The following is a 25,250-nucleotide window of genomic DNA, read 5'->3' on the forward strand; positions in this document are numbered from 1 at the left end:
GGGGGAGGGAGGAGGGAGGGAGGGAGAGAGGGAGGGGGAGAGAGAAGGAGGGAGGGGGAGGGAAAAGAGAAGAGGGGAGCAGAAGGGAGCAGAGAGCAGAGGGGAGCAGAGGAGATTAGAGATTTGTCCAGCAGGAAGGAAACTGACCTATACTGTTCCAGTGGCCTCAGAATATTTGTTTTGCTTTGGGAGGGCAAAGGCTGGACCAACAAAGAGCCAAAGAATGTGCAAAATCCTGCTAGACACTGCTGAGAAACCAACTGCACTCCAGCTACCCCACAAGCCAGGCTGGAGAAGCACAGTGATGTGAGCATGGGCTGGCTGTCATCCACACCCTCCTTGGTAAGGAACGTGGCTGTAGCCTGAAAGGAGGACAGCAGAGATAATGGCGGAGCCCTTAGCCAGAGCCCACAGCAAGGTACAGCAGCCCAGCAACACGGAGGGAAAGGGAATGAAGCCTAGTGAGCCTGACAGCTGCCCAGGGACAAGCAGACCTAAGAGAACCCAAGTCAGGAAGTAGAACATCCACTTTATCCGGGACCCACAAGGACTTGAGGTTGAGGACATCATCAAGCCCTGCACAGAACATACAGGTATCATGAAGACCAGTAAAGCAGAGAAGCATAGAACATTCTGGAAAGTCATCAACTCTACTAAAATGTGACAGCTGTGTGCGCAGAAGGCGACAGAAGTAAGGCACATTGCCAGGGAGACATCCCATAAGTCAAACTGTCCAGAAAGGTTTGACAAGCTCCCAAGAACTGCAGTCCCAAAGTGCATCTGAGAACCAGGGGCTCTGGTGTGGAAAGGCTGTTCTTGGGAGAAACACATTTGGTCAACTTGGCTTCTGCAGGGATTTGTGAAGGACAGAGAGGGGTGGGCCCACAGGACAGCTGCACATACAACAAACTGTCGCTCACACAGTCACACGTCTGCACGGTAAAGGAATGGTGGTTCAAACTTGCCGCCATTTGTGTTTCGGTGCTGTTGCTCAAGACTAGCACTTTACCACCTGGCTACAGCTCCACTTCCATCTTTTTTGTGGATAATCAGGTAATAAGTCTCATGGACTTTCCTGCCCAGGCTGGCTTCCAACTGCAAGCTCCAGATCTCAGCCTTCTGAGTAGTTAGGATTACAGGCATGAGCCACTGACCCTGACTGTTTGCTTGTTTTCTTTTCTTTGTGTGTGTGTATGTGTGTGTGTGTGTGTTGTTCTTCTGGGGTATTTTTTGGCCAGTACCACTTGAGCCATAGTTCCACTTCCGGCTTTTCTTCGGAGTAGTTTATTGGAGATAAGAGTCTAATGGCTGTTCTAGCTTGGGCTGGCTTCAAACTGAGATCCTCAGATCTCAGCTTCTTGAGTAGCTAGGATTACAGGTGCCTGGTTGTTTGCTTATTTTTAGTGAACTAGAAAACAAGCTTCTAAGTGTGCAGCACAAACTGGAAAAACATAACAAAAGCAAACGCCCTGAAGTAGGCCAGTGTCCCTCTGTCCAGGCCCTGGCACAGAATGCCCCCCAGAGACTCACAGAGGTGCCATGCTGACTTCCTGCATGTTGTGCCACTGGGAGGGGCCTGCCTTGGCTCTGATGTGGGAAAGGGACAAAGGGCCTGGCTCCAGGAGAGGGCACTGGACATCTGGGAGACCAGAGGACGGTGACGGTCGACTAGAGTGTCCCTGTGGCCTGAGCATGGTGGGCAATGATATCCGCAGGTGAGAAAACACGGGGCACCAACTCCTACCTGGGTTAAGGACAGGCTGGACAATGTCCCCGTTCCTCCACTTGGTCTCCATGCGCTCCAGCTTCTGGGCTTCGTACCGCTTCCGGCCCTCTTCCTCCTGCTCCTGCCGGGAGTACTGTGGAGGGAAGCAGGCCAAGGTGAGGCGCAGCAGGGATGGCGCCCAGTCATCTAACTGGGCGCCAGCTGGGACTGGTTTTGTGACAACACGAATGAATGAAATCTTGTGTAGTCTCCCTCACCAGAGATAAGCTGGGTGTATGTTTGGCTCAGATCCTCCCAGACCAATGAGTTTACAAATACATAGACCATTCTTCTGTACCATATGAAGTTAAACCTGTCTCGCTAGGCCACACACACAATTTCTCACTATTAAAACAGTATTGACTGTCTTGGTCATGTCTGCCCTAGTCCTGGATGTAAAATTGCACAAGTTCAAGACCAACCCTAATAACTACTGGCCAAATGACACCTTTGCAGATCAGTAAGCCAAGGTGGAAAAGGATCCCGAGGCTCCCCTAGGGGATTGTGGGAGTTTCTGACTCAAGAACTTAAAAGGTATGAGAATATAAAATCTTTTTTTTTATTAGTAAGTTTTTTTTATTGTGAAAATACTGTACAGAGGGGTTACAATTACATGAGCAAGGTAATGAGTACATTTTTTTTTTTTTTTTTGGCCGGTCATGGGACTTGAACTCTGGGCTTGGGTGCTGTCCCTGTGCTCTTCAGCTCAAGGTGAGCATTCTACTGCTTGAGCCACAGTGCTACTTCTGGTTTTCTCATGGTTTATTGGAGATAAGAGTCTCACGGACTTTCCTGCCTGGGCTGGCTTTGAACCTCAATCCTCAGATCTCAGCCTCCTGAGTAGCTAGGATTACAGAAGGGTACCACTGGGGGCCGGCATGAGTACATTTCTTATCAAGCATTGTTGCCTCCTCCTTTGTTTCCCCTTACCATCCCTGCCCTCCCATCTCCCCCTCCCTCCCCCACCCCACAAAAGTTGTAAAGTTCGTTTTTTGACATAACGTCTTGTACATCTCATTGTTACAATGGGTCCACCTGTATCCCTATTTAAACAATTTGTTATACTGTGGGGGAGGGACATACAAATCAACAAAGAAATAATCTTATAAATATGTTAGAAACAACAGCAAGAAAGAAAAACTATTTGAGTCCTTATCTTGGGGTTCATTTTGCCTAACATCAACTTATCTGACCATTTCTGCTTGTCTCAGACATATACTAGTTATTGCAAATAAGGAAACCATGGGACCTATGTTTCTTTGGGCCTGGCTTACTTAATATAATTTTTTCCCAAGTCTTTCCATTTCCTAACAAATGGGGCAATGTACTGAGGGCCATCTGGGTTGGTCCCATATCTTAGCTATGGTAAATAATGCTGCAACAAACATAGTTGTGCTGGTAGCTTTAGTATGGTCTTGTTTGTGATCATTTGGGTAAATGCCCAAAAGTTGCTGGGTCATAAGGGAGCTCTATGTGGAGTCTTTTGAGGAACCTCCATACTACTTTCCAAAGTGGTTGAACAAGTTCACACTCCCACCAACAGTGCAGTAGGGTTCCCTTCTGTCCACATCCCCTCCAGCATCTGTTGTTATTAGAGTTCTTGATTATCACCATTCTAACTGGGGTGAGATGGTATCTCAGGGTTGTTTTGATTTGCCTTTCTTTTATGGCTAGGGAGGTTGAGCATTTTCTTAATAGAGACCCAGAAACAACAAATCAAAGAAAGGTTAGACAAATGGGACTGCATGAAATTGCAGAGCTTCTGCATGGCAAAGGACATAGCTAGCAAGATCAATAGAAAGCCCACGGATTGGGAGAAGATCTTCACTAGCCATACCAGGAACAAGGTTCTCATATCTAAAATATACCTGGAACTCAAAAAATTAAATCCCCCAACAACAAATCCTCAAAGAAACAACTGCCCAATAAATAAGTGGGCTAAAGACGTACAGAGAAACTTCTCTGAAGAGGAAAGAAGGATGGCCAAGAGAATATAAAATCTTATGTGTAAACGAAGGCTCCTCATTCTTGGGCACACTGGGGGACGTGAGATCTCTGAAGTTACAGCAACAGTCCATGCATCACCTTCAATGTCCCTCATCTTCCAGCCCAGGTAGGAACCTCACCCCTCCCCATGGGACCTTCAGGGGGACACAGTCCAGGTTTAGGCCTTACTGTCCATGCTCCCCACACAGTCCCCACCCTTCCCCTTGGCCTGGCCATCCCGAATGACCACAGCCTGGACACTCGCAGCCAGCTTTGCCAGCTGCCCCTCCTCCCTCATTCACCTGGCCAGTACTGGTGGCTGAGCCCTCAGGGCTCCACTCTGTCCCTCCTCAAGTCTCCCCAAACTACACTGTATTCGTTTCTGCTTGTCTAAAGCTAGTTTTTGGCCTTTCTATGTTCTTCCTTGCAGTTTATCCTATTGTACCCATCTCCTTTGGTTCAGTGAGCCTTCTTCAAAGGAAGCCAAGAAAGGAGACAGGGGTTTGTTCAAAAGAACCAAGCCAAGTGGAGCATGGTATGCACGCCTATAATCCCAGCACTCAGGAGGCTGAAGCAGGGGGCTAAGTTCCTGGACTTCCTGGGCAACACAGCAAGATCTTATCTCCAAAAAAGAAAGAAGCAAGGCTGGGCATCAGCGGTTCACACCTATAATCCTAGCTACTCAGGAGGCCAAGATCTGAAGATGGTAGGTTGAAGTCAGCAGTGGTAGACTCGTATCTCCGATAAACTACCTAAAAATCTGGAAAGTGTGGGGCTGGGAATGTGGCTTAGAGGTAGAGGGCTTGCCCAGCATGCATGAAGCCCAGGGTTCAATTCCTTAGTACCAGTTAAATGGAGAAAGCTGGAAGTAGTACTGTGGCTCAAGTGGTAGACTGTGGCTCAAGTGGTAGCAAAAGCAGCTCAGGGACAGTGCCCAGGCCCTGAGTTCAAGCCCCAGGACTGACAAAAATAAAAATAAAAAAAATTGGGGTAAGAGAGGGCCAGGAGCTGGGGAAGTAGCGGTAGGATGCTGTCTAGCAGGCACAGGCTCTGTGCTGTGTCCTCAGCACAGTAAAGAATAGACAACTTAAAAAACAACACCCCAACACCCCCCCGCCCCCCGCCACTGATTCCTATTCTAATATGTGGCAATCAGCAAGCTCATCAGAGCTCTGAGAGCACACAAGACGGATGGGCCTTTCTGGAAGCCAGGCCGCAGGAGCCAGCCAATAACACACGCCTTGCCTTGATTCTGGGAACTAACAGCTGCAATACTTGAGTGAAGGACTGGTCTCAGGCTCAGTCCCAGGACTCACGAGATCCACTCATCTGAAGCAGTGACAGCATGGCCTGAGTGCACAGACTGCAGCCTGAGTGTCTCATAATGCAGGTCTATTTGCATGTTTGTGTCCACCCGTGGCCCTCCAGCTTCTCCAGGGTGAAGCATCACCAGCATCACAGGGCCACTGCACTTCCCAACCGCAGGGAAAGGCTTCCTCTGCCAGGCTGGGAAGAAGGCGGAGCAAGAAGATAAAGCTGTTCTCTACATGACAGTGCCCAGAATTCCTCTGGGGAGATGAACACAACAGAAAATCGTGTGTGTGTGTGTGTGTGTGTGTGTGTGTGTGTGTGTGTGTGTGTGTGTGTGTGTGTGTGTGTGTGTGTGTGTGTGTGTGTGTGTGTGTGTGTGTGTGTGTGTGTGTGTGTGTGTGTGTGTGTGTGTTTCCGCGTGCGCACGCAGGTTTGAGTGTGTCTGATATGTCTATATTTCAGCTAGTTGGCAACTGTGAATATGTTTATACATACTATCCATGGCCAGCTAAGTGTGGAAGGCTGGCAGGGCAGATGCTGAGGGCGCTGGAAGCCTGCAGTTGGGCTCCAGGAGATATGTACACAGGCCTCCTGGAGCCAGGAAAGGAAGCTGTGCCCAAGCAGGGCTCTGCCAGCCCTGCAGCCTGTGTTCCCAGGGAGCTGAGGGTTATCATTTCAGGGCCTGGTGTGGGGAAGTGATCGGCTCACCCCTGCAGCAGTGAAGCTGGATCCCAGCTTTTTCTCGCAGCCCTCTCTGCCTTGGCTCCGCAGCCATGTTCCAGCACAATGTCTACAAAGCCAAGCTGGCATTTATGTCGTATCAACTCCACCATACAAAGGAAGCGAAAAGGCTCCTCCAGGATGTGGGAGAGCGGCTACAGGTGGTGAGGAGAGCAGGCAAGGCTGTGCAGAGGATCTAGCCTCCAGCAAGGAGAGGGGAACCCGGGAGTGTGGACCACCCGCCCCTCTACACTGGCCAGAGCCCTAGTGCTCTAAGCACCAGGTGCTGACAAGCGGAAAGGCACAGGCTTTTTGTCCAGCTCCTCCGGAAGATGTTGCAAGACACCGACACCAACAAGAGGCCTGCATCAGGTAAACTACACGTGATGTGGCAGATCTGACACTCAGGGCTCCAAGGCCAGGCCAGACAGGTGCTCCTGTGGCTGTCCGTTTCTCCTGCTTCTTGGGTCAGAACCCCAGTTACCTGAGAGTCAGGGAGAGGAGGGGGATGACTGTGTTGAGTAGGGGGGGGTCTCAAAATTGACCTTCACCTAGAACCAGAATGGGAATGTAAATAAGCTGCGCACCAGTGGCTCACACCTATTATCCTAGCCACTCAGGAGGCTCAGACCTGAGGATCGCAGTTCAAAGCCAGTCGGGGCATGAAAGGCCACAAGACTCTTTTCTTTAATAAACTACTAGGAAAAAGCCAGAAGTGGTGCTGTGTTTCAAAGTGGTACGATGTTAACCTTGAGCAAAAGAAGCTCAGGGACAGGGCCCAGGCCCTGAGTTCAAGTCCCTGCACCAGCAAAAAAAAAAAAAAAAAAAAAGTGAATGTTTTAGGAAACAGCGTTCTTGTAGTTGCCATTAGTAATGAGGTAAGATGTCACACAAAGTGGTTGGCCCTCACTCCTATGACTGGTGCCCTTTGAAGAGTATGAAAGACAGAGCATGAAGGCAGTTTAGTGAAGCAAGTGGATGGTGGCGTGCAGCCCGAGGCCAGGCATGCTGCTGCCACAAGAAGCTGGAGAAGGGGGAGGTGGGGGAGAGATCCACATCCATCTCTGAAGATGCCTCTTCCTAAGCTGCTGTGCAGAGCTCAGCCCCGGCCAAACCTCAATTTCAGGCTCTGACCCTCACAACTGTGAAGAATCGACTTTTGTCTCTAGGCCAGGCAGTCTGAGGCACTTTGTCACAGCAGCTCCAGGACACTAGCACAGTATTGCTGTGGCCTGACTGCCTCCAATCTGTCCCTGAGCTGTGCCTACTCTACCCACACAGGGAGGTGGATCACCTGGAGTTGTCAAAGGCTGACAGGATCAGCCTGCTTTCAGAGACCCAAAGGGCACAGCCACCAGCCCAACAAGCCAAGGCACACCACCCTTTCCAGGAAACATGGTGAGGGCTCCGGTCACCCAAGTGTATTTTTAAAACTCTAGACCAGCTAGGTATGCTGGTGCACACCTGTAATCCCAGCACGCAGGAAGCTGAAGGAGAAGGATTATGAATTTGAGACCAACTCAGGAAACAGAGGCAAGAGAATCATGCATTTGAGGCCAGCCTGGGTACAGAGGCCAGTGGTCTATAAACAAGAACAGGTATGGGCCACGAGAGATCTGGTTCTCAGTTGTCACTTTCTTTTATGTGTTCTGTTGGTCACAGGGCTTGAACCCAGGGCCTGGGCTCTGTCCTTGAACTCTTTTGCTCAAGGCTAGTGTAGTGGTCTACCACTTTTGAGCCACAGCTCCACTTCCAGGTTTCTGGTGGAGATAAGAGTCTCACACCTTTCCTGCCCAGGCTGGCTTTGAATCATGATCCTCAAATCTCAGCCTCTTGAGTAGCTAGATTACAGATGTGAGCCACTAGCGCTCAGCTTCAGTTGTCACACTTCTAAAATCATGTTCTAATTAAGCTCTGCCCCTCCCTGGTACAGGAGTACAGGCAGGGCGAGGCAGAAGTACAGGAGGCGGCCAGGGAGACTTCTGGGAATGAGTGAGATTCTTTCCCAAGGGCTTGCCGCACAGGGTCTGCATGGTCCTAGGTGGTGCTCACAGGCCGATCCCAAGGACATCATAGTGAACTCCTCTTGTGCTCAGGAGCTTCTGTCCACAGCTGAGGGAAAATGAGACCCATCCAGAGGAGGAACATACCAGCAGGGACAGGAGGAAGAGAGTAATGCTCACAAGAACGGAGATGAAAACTAGCTCTCAAAAGGGTCAGGGCAGCCGGCCCGGCCCGGCAGCAGGGGGTAGGGGGTGGGGGTGGGGGTGGGGTGTCCAGGCTCTGGGCGCAGCTGGGTCCAGGCACTCCTCAGCCTGTCGCACAGTCTCCTCTCTGGTCCATGATATGACACAAGGGTCCTCCAAGACAAAGGAACTCCTGTCTGTGGGTTCTGTGTAGCTCACTGAAAGCACGAATTATACATGGACTAAACTACACCAAGCAGATTCGTCTCCGTCCCTCCATTTTCTCTAGGAGAGACTGGGTTCTGAGCCCATCCCAGGAGGCACCCCAAACTGCCGCTGCTCCCTTGGGACACGTCCTTGGCTGGACAGCCCTCCCCCCAACACTCAGCAGGCCCCACTTCTACATTCAGCCCAGGAGACAAGCTAAGGGGTCAGCTCACCACGACAGGAGGCACCTCGAGGACCTTGTCCACGTTCTTCAGAGACAGGGGCACGTACCACAGGGTGGCCTTATTGGTCAGCTTTTTGGTACCTTAAAAAAGAAAACCACATGCGTGATGTCCTCCTGGGGAGGTGCTGCCACCAGACCTGGCGATCCCAGGGGCCTGGGCCCCCAACACTCAAGGTCATTTTCAGCCTCCTGCCCTGGTGACTACCGACATAGATCCAGAAACCCATCAGCAGGGAGTACAGTCCCACCTCCGGGACCCTGGGACCCAGCTCTCCCCATGCTGCCCTTGGGCTGGGAATGCTTTCTAGCGGCTACTGGACCGTGTTTTTGGTTTGCTTCCAGTATTGGAGGTGAACTCAGGGTCTTGCACTCTTTTTTTTTTCTTTTCTTTTCTTTTTTTTTGGTCTTGCACACTTGCTTGTTTTTTTCACTCAAGGCTAGCACTCTACCATTTGAGCCATACCCCCACTTCTGGCTTTTCCTGATTAATATGAAGTAAGAATCTCTTGGACTTTATTGCCTGGGCTGGCTTCGAATAGTGATTCTTAGATCTCAGCCTCCTGAGTAGCTAGGATTACAGATGTGAGCCACCAGCGCCCAGCTTTAAAAGCTGCTTCTACAACAGGAAAGATCCCAGTGTGCAGCACAAGCGAGATGGGCAACGTGGCTAGACGCCCGCCCCACACCCAGCAGGAGCCTGGGCTTTCCGAGGGTCCAGCTCAACCCAACCCAGGCTCTACATCCAACCCCAAGGGGGTCACTTAAGAAGAGGCCCTTGAGCCCCACCCTGCTCCTAACACCAGCCCTCCAGTTTGGCCCTGGCACAAACACCTCAGAACAGAGCTTCCGGTTCCTGTGCCAGGAGCACAGACAGCTACTCTGAGAAAATATTTTCACCACACTTTGACTGAGCAGATCTGACAACCTGCTTTTGGGAATAAAGATTTCCTGTTGGATTCAGCTGGAGCCAGCCTGACGAGCTGGTTTCCATGGAAACCCGCGTGGCCTCACTAGACCTAAATGCACACTACAGAGCAAAAGGAGGTAAACATGCTAATTGTACATTCTCCACTCTTCAATGGAACGCTGCCAGAACTGTGGCATTAACATCTCTTTTTAAATCTTAGGAGCTTCCAGCTATTCTCTGGAGCAATTCACAGCAATCACATCCCTGTTAGCTTAATATTTTGACAGGTGCTAGAGGTGAATGAAAAGGCAAGTTTTCGGGTCCTCTGGCCTGTGTTCATTCAGCTGCCGTGGGACGCGAAGGGGAGCATGGGCCCTGCTCCCAAGGTGGAGAAGGAGCCGAGTACTTGTGCCCACAGCATCGTGGCTCAGCCCTGTTAGAGATACCTCCCTGGCCCTCCCAGGGCCGACCACACACTGCATGTGCGCTCGGGGGGCATTGGGAGAACAGAATGGGTCTGGAGGCTACAGGCCAGGCACAGAGGTGCACCTCCCAGGGGACATGTGGGCAGGAGAGAAACGGAGGACAACAGAGATCTGCACGGGTTCTCAGGTGGGGAGCCAGAAGGTGGCTGAGAAACAGACATGCAGAGCTAGAGAAGAGGCAGCATGACATGGTGGGGGGGGGGGGTCACAGAATAGGCTCTGGGATGAGGTGACCAAGACATGGAGACAAGTCAAGCCCTGCCTTGGGCCTGTGAGGAAGGAATTGAGGAGAACCTAGGGCCATGACATAGCTGCACTGAGAGAAGCAAGGCTCCAGGTCCCAGGAGGGCGAACCTGTGCAGCCGTGCCAGCACTGCCTCCGTGCCCTAGAGCTGGCCCCTCCCTCCTGGGCAGGCCAGGCCCTTTGGACTGGGGTTGAGGATGCAGCAGTCAGAGGAAGGGCATGCCCATGGGGTAGGCAAACAGAGGCTTGGGCTTTGTCCCCTCAGTGTGAGAACCTTAACAACATGTCATCTAGCTGGCACCGGCGGCTCATGCCTGTAATCCTAGCTACTCAGGAGGCTGAGATCTGAAAATCAAGGTTCAAAGCCAACCTGGGCAGGAACGTCTGTGAGACTCCTATCTCCAGTTAACCACCAGAAAACTGGAAGTGCCACTGTGACTCAAGTGTGCTCGCCTTGAGCTGAAGAGGTACAGTGCCCAGGCCCAGAGTTCAAGCCCCACGACCAACAAAAAAAGACAGGCCAGGTCATCAGGAGGTTGAGGAAGGAACCTGACAAGATTTGACTAGAAAGATGGGGCTTCAACTCTGGGCCTGGGCGCTGTCCCTCAGCTCTTCAGCTCAGGGCAAGCGCTCTACCACTTGAGCCATAGTGCTACTTCCAGTTTTCTGGTGATTCATTGGAGATAAGAGTCTCACAGACTTTCCTGCCCGGGCTGGCTTTGAACCATGATCCTCAGATCTCAGCCTCCTGAGTAGCTAGGATTACAGGCGTGAGCCACTGGTGCCCGGCTTCTGGCCTGTCTTTTTTTTTTCTTTTTTCTTTTGCTGAGCCCATGGAAGTCGCTATCTGGAGGCAGCTCTCACTGGAGGGAACAAATCCTCAGCCCCAGCACCCCTGAGTGAGCAGGCCCACTGCTCTCTGCCCTAGGGACTGAGGAGGGTCCGTCCTGCCCGTCTCAAAGCCTTGAACATCTTTCTGACCCTGCTTCTCGCCATCTGCACACAGCGGTGCTGTTCTGGTCACCAAGCCCATGAGGTCCAGAACAGGACTCCAAGACCAGATCAGGAAGGCAGCCCGACCAACCCGCTGTTTCTGAAGCCAAGACTGCTACAGTGAATCCCACAGTGGCTGCCGGCTGCCAAAATGGTGGGCTACACACAAGCATGAAGACTGAGAGGCTCTGGGAGCAGCGGACTTCTGCTCCTGCGCAGGGGCAATGTCCACCCCGGTGGCCACCAGAGGAAGAGGCCAAGCTTTCCCGTAGTGGTGCACACTTTGCTTCTTGTGATACAGCCTGAGACCAGCAGCACCCAAGGGTGCTTCCAATGCTGAAGACGCCTTCTGTATCTAGGGCCCAGTCTAAAGGAACAGCCCAGAGCCAACCATCTCTCCCCCAGACAGCCCTCAGCCACATCATGCACTGTGCTGTAGCTGGACTGATGCAACCCGTTCTAAGTGCCAATCCTGCTGAGGTCACTGGAAAGTTCCAGATGGATAACTGAGTTCCTGGCCTATCAGGAGAACAGGCTCCACTGCCAAGGAACCAAGAAGGAGAGGAAAGGACACAGCACAGCCGCTACTCTGCACGGCCTGGAGGGTGGCTTGGGACCATGGGGATCCAGAGCGCGCGGGAGGCAGCCGGAGGTTCACCTTCCCCACCGCCAGTCTGGCTATAAAAAGAAGTGTGAGAGCCAGTGAGAAGGAGCCTTGCTCCCCCACAGAAAGAGGAGACACGTTTCCATGGTTACCATGGCCAAGGAGACCGAGCAGAAGAACCCAGAGCAAGGTTCACCCAGCAGTTCCGATCTAGGCCTGGCTCAGGCTGGGGCGGGGTGGGCCTCCCTCAAGGCCGAGCCAGTGTCCGCCACCCTCCAGGAGAGCAGGGAGAGGCCATGGACCACTCCCGGCCCCGCCACGGACTAAGTGGCCACCGCAAGGTGGTAGCTGAGCCTTGGTCCTGTTCTGGCTGGGTGGTATTGGGCTCTCGTTGTGAAATCTCTAGCCCATGAGTGCCTCATCTGAAAAGTTCAGGTAAGAGCAGAAGCTGCCCATGGGGCTGGGGCTGGGGCTGGGGTGGGACACCCTCATGTGTGCAAGCAGCAGTGAAGTACAAACAGGCAGTGTGGAAGTTACCTGTGAGGATGTTCTCCGATGTCACGTGGACCTGCACCTCCACCGAGTGCTTGGAAGCGTAGGTGATTTCCGCGCTCACATGTGCCACCTCACCGATGCACATGGGTGACAGGAAGTCCGTGCGCTCCACCCTGGCCAGGGCGGCCACGCAGCGCTCCTACGGAGACCAGAGAGGGAAAGTTACCCCGCCAACCTGCCAGCTGCTCCCTGGCACTGTGCTCTTGAGGTTCATTCATGCTCAAGAGCTCAGGCACATGGAGAAGTCTGGGGACTGCAGGGGGTGGTGGGGTGCTGGCCGCGCATGCACCTGCCACCAGCGGTGCTCTTACAAGTTTCCTCCCATACACACATAACCTCATAATCGAATGTGGAAAAACAGGTGCCTACTCAGAAAACTTGGGACACAGAGGAAAGGAAGAAGAAGGGAATCGCCCTCCTTTCCAAAGTTGAGCAGTTACTATCTAGGGAGCCCCCAGGTGGTTCCCTAAGAACAGGGTGGTGCTGGCTTAGTCCTCCCTTAGCCTGACTCCCACTTCACAGCCCCAGGGGAAATAACCTGCCATCCTGACACCTCACCTCGCTTCAACTCTTATCGCTGCAGAGTCACTGTACAAAAGGTTGCACTGTGATCGTTCCCTACATGGATATAGTGCACTTTTATCAAATCCCTTCTGTTACTCTTTTATCCCTCATCTGATCATTATTTTTATTTAAACTACATTTTGTCCAGCTGGGCACTAGTGGCTCACGCCTATAATCGTAGCTTCTCAGGAGGCTGAGATCTGAGGATTGTGGCTTGAAGCTAGACTAGGCAGAAAAGTCTAATTAACCAACAAAAAGCCAGAAATGGAAGTGTAGTTCAAGTGGCAGAGTGCCAGTGTTAAGCAAAAAATGCCAAGGCTGAGTTCAAACTCCAGTACTGGCACACACTGGCACATGCGCGCACACGCGTGTGCACGCGTGCGCGCACACACGCGCACACACACACACAAAATCATCCTTCAAATACATGACCATTCTCATGATTCAAAATTCAAAGTACTCAAAGGACAGCTGGCACCAGGTGTGTCCCCAGGAGCTAGCGCAGTCTGCACTGCTCCAACAGTGCCCACCAGATGGCAGAGCCCCGGGGCACCGCCTTGGCTCAGCTCCCTCCGAGATCACCCTACAGGTACTTAGTCCATGCAGGCCACTGTAATGAAACACCACAGCCTTGGCTGGATTATGAGCAAGAGTTTATCGCTCATGGTTTTGTTAGCTAGAAGCTAACAAAAGTGGTTGGGCCCACTTCCGATATGTGGAGAAGGGACAAGAGAACTCTCTAGTGTCTCTTGTTGTAACAGCACTGAGCTGGGTATGGTGGCAGACACTCGTCATCTGAACGTTCAGAAGTCTGAGGTCAGAGGATTGACTACAGGCTATCGCCCTAGCCAGCCTAAACTACACAGCACGACCCTGTCTCCAAAACCAAAAGTAAAATAAAAGCAGAGTCCGTTCCTGGAGTTCCACCTCCTGATCTCAAGGCCTCTAACAGCGACACCTTCTAGAGCGCTGCCTGAGGGCTGGGTCTCCAGCAGCACCTGAGGGCTTCCCTCTGCTGCTGCTTCTCACCATACTCCATCACTAAACTGTGACCTTATTTTCTGGTGACAGTAAGTTACCACTAGAGGTAACCCAGACCTTTTGCTTTATTTTTTTTTTTTTTTTGTCGGTCCTGGGTCTTGAACTCTGGGCCTGGGCACTGTCCCTCAGCTCTTCAGCTCAAGGTGAGCACTCTACCACTTGAGCCACAGCGCCACTTCCCATTTTCTGGTGGTTTGCTGGAGAGAAGAGTCTCACGGAAAGCCCAAGCTGGCTTTGAACCTCACTTCTCAGATCTCAGCCTCCTGAGTAGGAATACGGGCGTGAGCCACTGGCGCCTGGCTTTGCTTTGTTTTTGAGACAGATGTTGCCTGCGCCAGTGTGGACCTTGAGCTTCCTACTTGTGTTTCCCAAATAGATTGGATGAAGCATGCCCCCAAACGCCTAGCTATTGTTGGGACGGGGGTGGGGGGGTCACATTAGTTTTTGGTCAGGGCTAACCTTGACTGCAGACCCTCCCAATCAATAAGGACCAGCTTACTGGAAAAAAAAATGTGTGGGGGTACTTGGTTTTGAACTCAAAGCTTTTTGCTCACTCAGCTGGCATTCTACCACTTGAGCCACACCTCCGGTTCCAGTTTTTTGGAGACATTAGAGTCCCTCTGGACTGCTTTGGAACTGTAATCTTCAGATATAGGCCTCCTGAGTAGCTAGGATTGCAGGCATGAGCCATTAGCACCTGACATTATCTGTGGCCAGCATCGGCTACCGCTCTATAATACTGTGGCAGCCTTTCCTCTGACTATTTTCTGCACTCGGGCTCATCTTCTCAGCCCAGGGATCATTATTCTTATGAATGTCCCCAGGGATCTTTCAGCTGGCACTACAGATCAGTTTGTTTTCATACTGGCACGTGGCATGACCAGGTGTCCGGTGTGTGACATGTGGGCCTTCTTTCTCGGGATGTTGGCACATGGGCAAAGGCCTTGGAGACCTTCCCCCAGGCAGGATGGAAAAGCGGGGGGGGGGGGGAACCTATGGGGGTCTGACCACTCTCCTACCTGAATCACCTCTCCACCCTCAAGGCACCCTTAGGCCAAGGTCCCCAGGTCACTGGGAGAGGACAACAAGTTCTAGCCCTGGTGTGTCTGTACACTCTCCCCTCCACCTGTTGCCACGTGAAGCACAAAGTGTGGGGCTTCCCTGTACCTGGCAAGTGTGTGCATGCTGAGTGGGAAATCTGGACCCTAACTCTCTCCGGGGAGATCATCACCCAGGCCAGGGACCATAGTGTCTGTTCCTAAAAACATCTTAAAAACAGATCAGCAAAAGCTGGGCACCAGTGGCTCATGCCTGTAATACTAGCTACTCAGGAGGCTGAGATCTGAGGATCATGGTTCAAAGCCATCCCGGAAGTGGCGCTGAAGAGCTCAGGGACAGCGCCCAGGCCCAGAGTTCAAGCCCCGAGACAGAGAAAAAACAAAACAAAACAAAACAAAAAAACAGATCAGCAAGGGGGTGGGGACAGGAGGGGAAAAGAGAGAGAGGGAAGGGGTAATATTGTCCAAAAAGAAATACATTCAATTACCTGACTTATGTAACTGTAACCCCTCTGTACATTACCTTTATAATTTAAAAAAATGCAAAAAATGGGAGAGAGAAAGAGAGAAGGAAAGAAGGAAGGAAAGGAGGGAGGGAGCGAGGGAGGAAAGGAGGGAGGGAGCGAGGGAGGAAAGGAGGGAGGGAGGGAGGAAGGAAGGAAGGAAGGAAGGAAGGAAGGAAGGAAGGAAGGAAGGAAGGAAGGAAGGAAGGAAAGAAAGAAGGAAGAGAGTTGGGAGAAAAAAGTTGGAAAAAAGGGGGGAAAAAAGCTGGAAGATTAAAAAACAACAACCAACAGATCATCAAGGCCACTAGGGCTGGGCAGGAAGCTGGGACAAGAAGCCTGCTGGGGTAGGGGCTTCCCCGCCCTGACTCACCCCACTGGGGGCAGGAGTCCTCACCCTGACCGGCCCCACTGGACTGCTGCTTCCTTGTGGAATGGAATGGGAATGGGGAGACACTGCCCGTGTCCATTAGCGTGGCTATGATGCCACCTACTGGCAGAAGTTGGAAAAGCAAGGGCTGAAGCAAGACTACACCCCCTGAGGGTCTGGCAACACACCACTTCTCCAGAACTGGCAAATCAGAACGCAGAATGAAACAGAAGTTGCAATCACCTGTTTGGGCAGCAGTGACCTTGTGCCTCCGACAGGTGTACCGAGGTCATCTCTGCACCTGAGCTGTGCAGGATGACATACTTCACCCACAGACTGTCAGGGGCCAGGGCTGTCCCCTCTTAGGGCTGGGGCACCTGTCCCCCGGGTTTTCATTGAGGGGTGATGCAGAGACAGGAACTTGGGAGACTCACAGGGATGCTGTATAGGGGAAACCTCAGAGGAGGGGACACAGAGCTGAGACACAAATGACCCAATGTCAGGGAGGAGACGGTGATGTAATGCAAGGGAGCAGAGGGGAGGGGAGCACGGAAGGAGAGCCAAACCAGAGCAAAACCAGAAGAGCCAAGCTGCAGGGGGGTGTGGGCAGAGCATGGCCTCTGGGGAGGGGTGGGAAGAGACACCGAGGCTGGTCCGCTCCCTTTCTGGCCCCCATGCCAATGCTGTGGGAGAATTCACAGGGCATTTGGTATCCTTCTGTTACCAGGACAAGTTAAAGACATGAACCAGAGAAAGATACAGGACTCCAGCGAGTGCCATCCCAGCGAGGGGCCCTCGGTTTTCCCATGGCCTCCACCAGGCCTGGCACCAGGATGCCTAGCAACACCTGGCACCATTTTCAAAGGTCAGGCCATTTATGATTCTATCCTGGCTCAAATCCCTGCAAACAGCAGGAAAGTCTGCCACAGCCAGGAAGGAATCTCGCCTCTGCCTCTTCACGCACACAAGACCCTGGGAGGACAGTGTTCTAAGCTGGTGAACGGCTATCTGATCAGCTTGGCCTCCCAAAAGCCTTGGGATCCATGGAAAACCATAGGGCTGGGTTTCTAATGGACTCAAGACTTCATGGCAGGCCAGTGGCTTCAGAAAGAGAGCCTTATCTTCCTACCATCTTAGGAGGGTGACACAGTAGGAAGGATCATGGTTCAAGGACAGCCTAGGCAAAAGTTAGTTTGCAAAACTCCTCAACTAACAGCTGGACATGGGGGGACACAGCAGCACAAGCTTGTCATCCCAGCTTTGTACCCCGCTGGGAAGCTAGAGCCCCTCTCAAAAATAATCCACAGTTGAGCACTGGTGGCTCACGCCTGTCATCCTAGCTACTCAGGAGGCTGAGATCTGAGGACTGCAGTTCAAAGCCAGCCCCGGCAGGAAAGTCCATGAAACTTACCTGCAATTAACCATCGAAAACCAGATGTACACTGTGACTCAAAGTGGCAGAGTGCTTGCCTTGAGCAGAAAAGCTCAGGGACAGTGCCCAGGCACCACAACTGCTAACAGACAAAACAGAAACAAAAACAAAACCAACAGCAGAGGCGGGATGGGAGGGAAAACTGGGAATGAAGGGGTGACTGTGTTCCAGAAGAAATGTGCTTGTTACTTTAACTATGAAGCAGTAACCCTCTGTATATCATCTTTATAGTAACAACTTTTAAAAACAACATAAGGAAGTCTGGAGGCATGGCTCAGTAATAGAGTAACCACCTTGTACATGCAAGCCCTGAGTTCAAGCCTCAGTTCTGCCAAAACCAAAAGGAAATGAATAGAAAAGGCCTGGGCCTGTCCAGGGCCCACACCTCAGCGCTGCAGATTACTGGTCTGCAGCTCTGGGCAGCAGCACACAGCTCTAGCTCAGTCTCTGTGAAGTGGCACCTGTGGGCTGCTCCAATGATTTGGGCAGACACCATGTAAAAAGCCCAAGAGGGGACAGCCATCTACAGACATCTGAGCAATGGACATATGAACAAAGTGATGTGTGCGGAGCAGGGCTGCACCCAGGAAGGCGCAGGAATGGTTGGCTCATGTGACTGTCGTCCCCGGAGCCAGGTGCCCTGTGCCTCTGGGGTCTTACAGCTGGCAGCAGCTCCCATGGTACAGCTGTCTGCCCTTTGGAAACCAGTCCTTTCTGCACCTGTTTCCTCACCTGTAAGATGGGGCTACCAACAGTGTGAGCTGCGGCTGGAGAGGCTGCATGAGGCCTGGGCAGTGGGAGCTCACTGAGAGCATGCGTTTCCAGCACTCGGAGTCCACTGTATACACTCCAAGCCTCGGTCCAGGCGCTGAGTGTCCACGAATTGGGCAGGCACAAGCCCTGCCCTCAGGAGACTTTCCCCTCCAGCAGGGAACAGCCCCCCCCCCCACCCCAAGATCAATCAGGAAAGATCAAGGTCAGACGACATACTGCTCAGAGGGCAACTGGAGCCAGGAGGGAAAGGGTGACGGGGAGGCGGGGCCGGGGGCCGGGTTTCTGCAGAGCCACAGAGGCAGGGGCCCTGTGGGTAGCTGGGGAGGAGTAGCTCAGGCAGGGAGAGGAGCCAGTGCATAGACCCTAAAGCAGGAACGCAGACAGAGGAGGGCACCCTGGAGGAAGAGCCGCAGTCACGAGGTCCCATAGCTGGCCAGCCAGCAGGAATGGGACTTGGGGGGACCGGGGCCTGGACTCCATGCTGCCCCACAGAGCGGTGTGCTGACTGAGCATGCTCAGGGATGGGGGAAGGGCATGCTGGCAGGACACGACACCGATGACAGTGCTCAGAACAAGGACACACCTAGAAGGTGGCACAACAGAACCACCGTGGGTGTGAGAACACAGCCGATGGAGACCCCAGACGCTGAGCCTCAGAGGTCAGGTCATTCTGGAAGGGGAGGGAGATTATAGGGGAAGCCTGCCTGGGCCGGTGGCCTAAAATTTAAGCACCAGGTGGGGCCAAGCCCTGAGGGAGGAGACGGTGCACCCTCAGCCGCCTGGGACTGGAGGCTGTCAGCCCAGGGCTCCAGGAGCTCACAGACCCCTCCTAAGCCCAGAAATGTCTAGGTCATCATTTTGGAGCCCACCAGCCCAGAGGCTCCTCCAGCAAGGGGGTCAGAACGACTCCAGATGCCAGGCTCAGAGAACAGCTCCAAGCCAGGTCCAGGCTGGACTCAGGATGGAAGGTGCCACGATGTTACCACCCCAGTCCTGCCCCTGGGACTCTGTACTGCAGCCACCAGGTGGCGCTCTCTGGGGTGCTGGGCTGCAGTAGAGCTCCAAAGAGAGCAGAGCCACCTACACAAGGCGGCCCCAGACAACTGGCTCTGCCTCACACCCTCCAACACACCAAGGTCCCCATGTCCACCCTTGCATGCCGTTCCAGTCACAGCCTTCCACCTCGCTGGGGAACAGGGCTGAAGGCCTGTGCTGTGGGGGCCTCTGGGCAGAGAAGAGGCCATGCGAGGAAGCCCTGGCAAAGAGGCTGTGCCCTTAGAAAAGGAACCCAGAGAGATTCCGCACAGCTTCTAGCACAGAGGACAGGGAGAGGACTCCGCCCACGAAGCCGGGGACAACCCCGCCAGACACAGCCTGCGGCACCCCAACATGAACTCAGCCGTTTCCAGGACCAGGAGAAGTCCATTTCTGCTGCTCAAAAGCCCCCTCCCCAGGCATGTCTGTCTGCGCATTCTCAGAGTTACTGCAGATACACTTCCAGTCCACCATGATCAGGAAAATGCTGCAAGCCACAGGATAGACGCCTCTGGTCCCTCAGGGCAATCAGAAGTTATGTTTACATGATGACATTGTCATCTATTATGTGTGTGCCAGCATCATGTCCAAAGCGCAATGTATGTATCTTAATGTTACAAAGCGTCTCATTGCTAAAAATCCTAGCAATCACCTGTACCTTCAGACTGCCCATGGCAGGCTGGCCTCAGCCCTGGAAGGCTGCTGGCTGATGGGGTTGTGGGTGCTGGGGTAAGGGAGCCAGATCAACTTCAAGGGAGAGAACAGTGAAGGCTGTGGAGTAGACAGACTCTTCCTTTCACAAAAGATTTCTCTGCAAGCTGGGCGCCGGTGGCTCACGCCTGTAATCCTGGCTACTCAGGAGGCTGAGATCTGATAGTGATTCAAAGCCAGCCCAGGCAGGAAAAATCTGTGAGACTCTTATCTCCAATGAACCACCAGAAAACCACAAGTAGCACTGTGTCTCAAAGTGGTGGAGCACTAGCCTTGAGCAAAAGAGCTCAAGGACAGTGCCCAGGCCCTGAGTTCAAGCCCCATGCCAAAAACCAAAACAACAACAACAAAAAACTTCACTGCAACATGCCGTGCTGTGTGCAGGTGCAGGGCTGCGTGCGGGTGCAGTGTTGCGTGCTGGTGCAGTGCTGTGTGCGGGTGCAGGGCTGTGTGCGGGTGCAGTGCTGTGTGCGGGTGCAGTGCTGCGTGCGGGTGCAGTGTTATATGCGGGTGCAGGGCTGCGTGCAGGTGCAGGGCTGCGTGCGGGTGCAGGGTTGCGTGCTGGTGCAGTGCTGCGTGCGAGTGCAGTGTTGCATGCGGGTGCAGGGCTGTGTGCGGGTGCAGTGCTGTGTGCGGGTGCAGGGCTGTGTGCGGGTGCAGTGCTGTGTGCTGCTACAGTGTTGCATGCTGGTGCAGTGTTGCGTGTGGGTGCAGTGCTGTGTGCTGGTGCAGTGCTGTGTGCGGGTGCAGTGCTGTGTGCTGGTGCAGTGCTGTGTGCTGGTACAGTGTTGCGTGCGGGTGCAGTGCTGTGTGCGGGTGCAGTGTTGTGTGTGGGTGCAGTGTTGCGTGCTGGTGCAGGGCTGTGTGCGGGTGCAGTGCTGTGTGCGGGTGCAGTGCTGTGTGCGGGTGCAGTGCTGTGTGCTGGTGCAGTGCTGTGTGCGGGTGCAGTGCTGTGTGCTGGTGCAGTGCTGTGTGCGGGTGCAGTGCTGTGTGCTGGTGCAGCGTTGCGTGCTGGTGCAGTGCTATGTGTGGGTGCAGTGCTGTGTGTGGGTGCAGTGCTGTGTGCTGGTGCAGTGCTGTGTGCGGGTGCAGTGCTGTGTGCGGGTGCAGTGCTATGTGCTGGTGCAGCGCTGTGTGCTGGTGCAGCATTGCGTGCTGGTGCAGTGCTGTGTGCGGGTGCAGTGTTGTGTGCTGGTGCAGTGCTGTGTTCGGGTGCAGTGCTGTCTGTAGGTGCAGTGCTGTCTGCGGGTGCAGTGCTGTGTGCTGGTGCAGTGTTGTGTGCTGGTGCAGCGCTGTTTGCTGGTGCAGCGCTGTCTGCGGGTGCAGGGCTATATGCTGGTGCAGGGCTGTGTGCTGGTGCAGTGCTGTGTGCTGGGCTGGTGCAGCGCTGCCTGCTGGTGCAGCGCTGTCTGCTGGTGCAGGGCTATATGCTGGTGCAGGGCTGTGTGCTGGTGCAGTGTTGTGTGTGGGTACAGTGCTGTCTGCAGGTGCAGTGTTGTATGTATGTGCAGTGCTGTCTGCGGGTGCAGGGCTGTGTGCTGGTGCAGTGTTGTGTGCGAGTACAGTGCTATCTGCTGGTGCAGTGCTGTCTGCAGGTGCGTTGCCCCACAGCAGAACTTCCTAAATTACAAAGGCAATTCTCTTAAAACCTGAAGCAGCTTTATCAACGTTTCTGGAATGTGATAAATGCTTTGTTGTCCTTGCAACAGTGCTAGGCCTCTCCACCAGGAGGCACTACTGTCAGAAGCTTTGTAAGAAGCAACTCTTCATCCGCTAAGAGGGGGCGGCTGTTAGGCCCCCCCTTCTAACTACGGCTCCCTTGCAGTCCCTTCCTGTACTGACCTGACCCAGTGAGGGGTAATCACCTTCTTTCAAGCTCCTGCTTGACTTCCCACCAGCCACGAGTTCTCAAGGGCAACTAGAAGGATGATTCCCTCATACTTCCAGAAGAGTTCTGGTTTACCTTGCTCTTATCCATAAGAGAGGGCAGCGTTGGCCATCTTAAATAACAGGAGGGGTGTTCTTAAATATCAGGACTCGAAGGTCACTGGCAGCATGGGACCAGGCATCAGTCTCAGCACACACCTCCACCAGAGCTCTTGAATGACAAGGTTCAATGCCAATGAGGATTTTCTTTCTGGTGGTGCTGGGATTTAAACTTAAGACCTCATGCCTGCTAGACAGGTATCCTACCACTTGAACAACACCTCCAGCTCCTTCTGCTTTAGTAATTTTCTAAATAGGGTCTCACACTTTTCCAGCCTCTGTCTGTGATCCTACTAGCTACAGCCTCCCCCAGTAACCAGGATCACAAGTACAGTATCATGTAATGCCTGGCTGACTGACTTCAAAGACAGCCACCATTTTTTGCATAGGCTGGCCTGAACCTCTTTGCAATCCTCCTCCTCTGCCTGAAGAGCAGCTAGGATTATAGGCAAGCCACCATGCCCAGCTGAGAAGTTTCTGATTTTTTTTTGGGGGGGGGGGTAGGGGATAGATGGGGGGAAATGCCAGTACTGACATTTGAACTCAGGGCTTTACAGTTTTTTTGTTTTTTGTTTTGCTAGTCCTGGACCTTGAACTCAGGGCCTGGACATTCTCCCTGAGCCTCTCTATTCTCAAGGCCAGAGCTTTACAACTTGAGCCACAATGCCACTTCCGGTGCAGCATGTGGTACTAAAGAATGGAACCCAGCGCTTCCTGCCTGCTAGGCGAGCACGCTACCACTAAGCCACATTCCCAGCCCAGGGACTCACACTCTTGTTTGGCTTTTTTGCTCATGGTCAGTGCTCTACCCTTGGGCCACATCTCCACTTCCGCCTTTTTCTGACTGGGCTGACTTTGAACCAAGAGCTCAAGATCTCAGTCTCTGAGCAGCTAGGATTACAGTCGTGGATTATTGGAACCCTACAAAAAATATTAAAAGAAAATCATTTTCTCTGCGTAATAGGTCTCATCAAGTGAGCGGAAAACACAGGGTTAAATCATGGAGTAAACAGGTATGCTGCCATCCAGGCTTTATTGCTCCAGGTAGAGAGCACAGACAGAGATTTCTTAAGGACCCCTAGCATTTCTGGAATTATTTATATTATAAACAACTAAAAGGCACCAGATGAGAAGCAGCCTGTCTCATGAAGATCTGCACCTGACCCTGGCCGAGGTCTCCCTTGCTGTGGAAGTCCTACACAGCATCTTCTTGCAGTAGAAGGCTGTTCTGTCCTCACTGACCATCCACTGTTCAGGGGCCTTTAGGATCACAGATCCTGGCTCAGTTTTCTGAATGGCTGGCTGCGGATTCTCCATCGGCATCAGCTTGGCTGTACTCTTACGTTAGAGGCAACTGCTTTCCTTTTTTTTTTTTTTTTTTTCTTTTCCCCAGAGCTGAGGACCGAACTCAGGGCCTTGCGCTCGCCAGGCAGGTGCTCTTCCGCTGAGCTAGATCCCCAGCCCAACTGCTTTCCTTAACCTCACGAGCCAACCTCTGCTAGCTTTGAACTTGGTCTTCTGGAGCTACTTCAGCTCTCCCGGGCTTCAGCTGAATAGTATTCTAATTCCCTTCAAGAATCCTTCCTTCACATGCACAGCTTGGCGTAGCTTTAGTCTGTGAGGCTTTCAGTGCTTTCCTCGCTAAGCTTCATCATTTCTGGCATTTGGCTTTAAGAAAGAGATATGAGATTCGTCCTTTCAGCTGAACACAGAGAAAATGCCATTGTAATTACTGTCCTAATTTCAACCTGTGTCTCAAAGACTCTAGGGAAGCCCAAAGAAAAGGAAACACAGAGGACTAACTGATGGGCAACAGAACACACATACCACTAAGTTACTCCATCCCTGCTGCACCCAGCTGCAGGGCAGGCAGCAGTGGGCCTTGTCCAGGCATGGCTGTGCAGGCCTGTTGGGCTTTAGGGCAGGAAGCAACAGGGCAAAGAGACAAAGCACTTGTCTATGACACCAAACTCTCTCTGGTCAGGTGCAAAGGGGGGACCTCGGCCAAGGGCTGTCCAAACCCCATACAGTGAGGCTCATGAGACTCCTGAGCCCCACTACAAACTTCCTCCCGGCAGGTGAGGTCCGCTTCTGACCACAATGGAGCCACCAGGTCAAGATGAGGCTTGGGGCTCCACAACAGTGCAGCCCAGCTGACGACAAAGGCTGGCAGCGGATTGGCAGCTTTGTCTCTGGCAGCCTCCTACCCTCCTCACTGAGGTCAAAACCAAACCTCACTCCCAGGAGCCCCTCTAAGACTGACTGAACCAGAGCATCCATGAGCCCACCGGTGGGCAAGGGAAGGGCCCACTCTAGAACCGGGCTCCCTGTAAACTACCTTCCTGATCCCTGACTGGCACAGCCCATGGCTGGGCAGGCCAGGGCACTCACCCCATTCTGGCTGTTGCAGTGCCGGGTGCTGATGATGGCCCCTGCCTCCTCGATCATCTTCAGAATGGTTCCCCCGTGGACATTGCCGGCCACATTGGCATCATCCGGCCGCATGATCCTGGTGCAAGAGAGAGACTTGAGATGAGGCCTCCAGGACAGAGTGCCACCTGTGCACAGCGGCCCGGGGAAGGGCAGGGCCCTCAAGAGCCCTCTGGCTTCCAGAAGGAAGAAGAGAACGTCCCGCACATCTGGGCTCCCCTAGATGGGGTGCTCCTCATGGACAGGACACAAAGGGGCTACATGGTCCTCGCTTCATGAGACGGGAACGCCAGAGACTTTTACCAGCTGCACCATGGGGAGAACCCTGCCCTGGTCCGGAAGGGCTGAAAGCAAAGGAAGGGCTGTAACTCAGCCAATGGGGTCCTCAGAAGCCTCCAGAAGCTAATCTCATGACCATTACCTCATCAAGACTCCCAGAAGAGCTGGGTGGCATCTGAGAACTGGACACGGGTCGTATCTTTAAGACTTCTGAGCTCTGCCAGCAGGAGACCACTGGCTCCAATCTGCCCCCAGGGTGGGGAGGTGGTCAGGGAGTCCAAGATAGGTACCCAAGCCCAGGGTGGAAAGCTGGGAGCTCCCCAAGCTAGGAAAACACCAGCTCACTTCCCCAGCACATGCACTGGTCCCTGCTGTGGACGGCCAGCCAGGCAAGGCGCTGCACATCTTTCGAATCTCAACAAGCCAGCTTGTTTGTTGTTCCTACCCAGGGTGGCCCCAGGACAGCCTGGCACCTTCCCAGACAACACCTCACTGATGGAACCCACAGTCACAGGTAATAACGGGGGCTGGGAATGTGGCTTAGTGCTTAGAGTGCTGACCTAGTATGTGTGAAGGCCTGGGTTCACTTCCTCAGTACCACATAAACAACAAACATAATGATAACAAGAAAAAAACCAGGTGATAGCCAACAGACGGTGAGTTTGGGTCTGGCTGGCACTGGTTACGAGGCACACGGGCAGCTCCAGCCCTGTTGGGTGGCGTGAGGCCTCAGCCCAGCAGCCCCAGGATCTGGCATTTACCAACCCCGCCTTCAGCAGCTGGGAAGCTGAACAAGTCATATTCCAAAGATCAGGCCTGGCTTAGGCTTCTACCAGCTGAGGTCCTGAGCAAGCTGCCAA

At 53.1% G+C, this 25,250-nt stretch overlaps 1 protein-coding gene across 11 annotated transcripts in view; it reads right to left on the reverse strand.

Annotated features, from left to right (window-relative positions):
* The window catches only part of Acot7 (acyl-CoA thioesterase 7), a 91,220-nt gene that overhangs the window by 37,492 nt on the left and 28,478 nt on the right, over positions 1-25,250 (reverse strand). For 7 of the 11 annotated variants that reach the window (XM_070037225.1, XM_070037221.1, XM_070037229.1 and 4 more), the window contains 4 exons: positions 24,073-24,190; positions 12,190-12,346; positions 8,409-8,500; positions 1,742-1,859 (listed from right to left, as the gene is read on the reverse strand). In XM_070037225.1, the coding sequence (XP_069893326.1) occupies positions 1,742-1,859; positions 8,409-8,500; positions 12,190-12,346; positions 24,073-24,190 (485 nt within the window). The remainder of the gene's footprint in view (positions 1-1,741; positions 1,860-8,408; positions 8,501-12,189; positions 12,347-24,072; positions 24,191-25,250) is intronic. The other 4 variants (XM_070037226.1, XM_070037220.1, XM_070037224.1 and 1 more) reach the window with 1 other exon arrangement.

The sequence above is a fragment of the Dipodomys merriami genome, unplaced genomic scaffold, assembly GCF_024711535.1.
Source record: "Dipodomys merriami isolate MVZ:Mamm:240054 unplaced genomic scaffold, mDipMer1.0.p SCAF_28, whole genome shotgun sequence".
In the NCBI taxonomy this organism is placed as follows: domain Eukaryota; kingdom Metazoa; phylum Chordata; class Mammalia; order Rodentia; family Heteromyidae; genus Dipodomys; species Dipodomys merriami.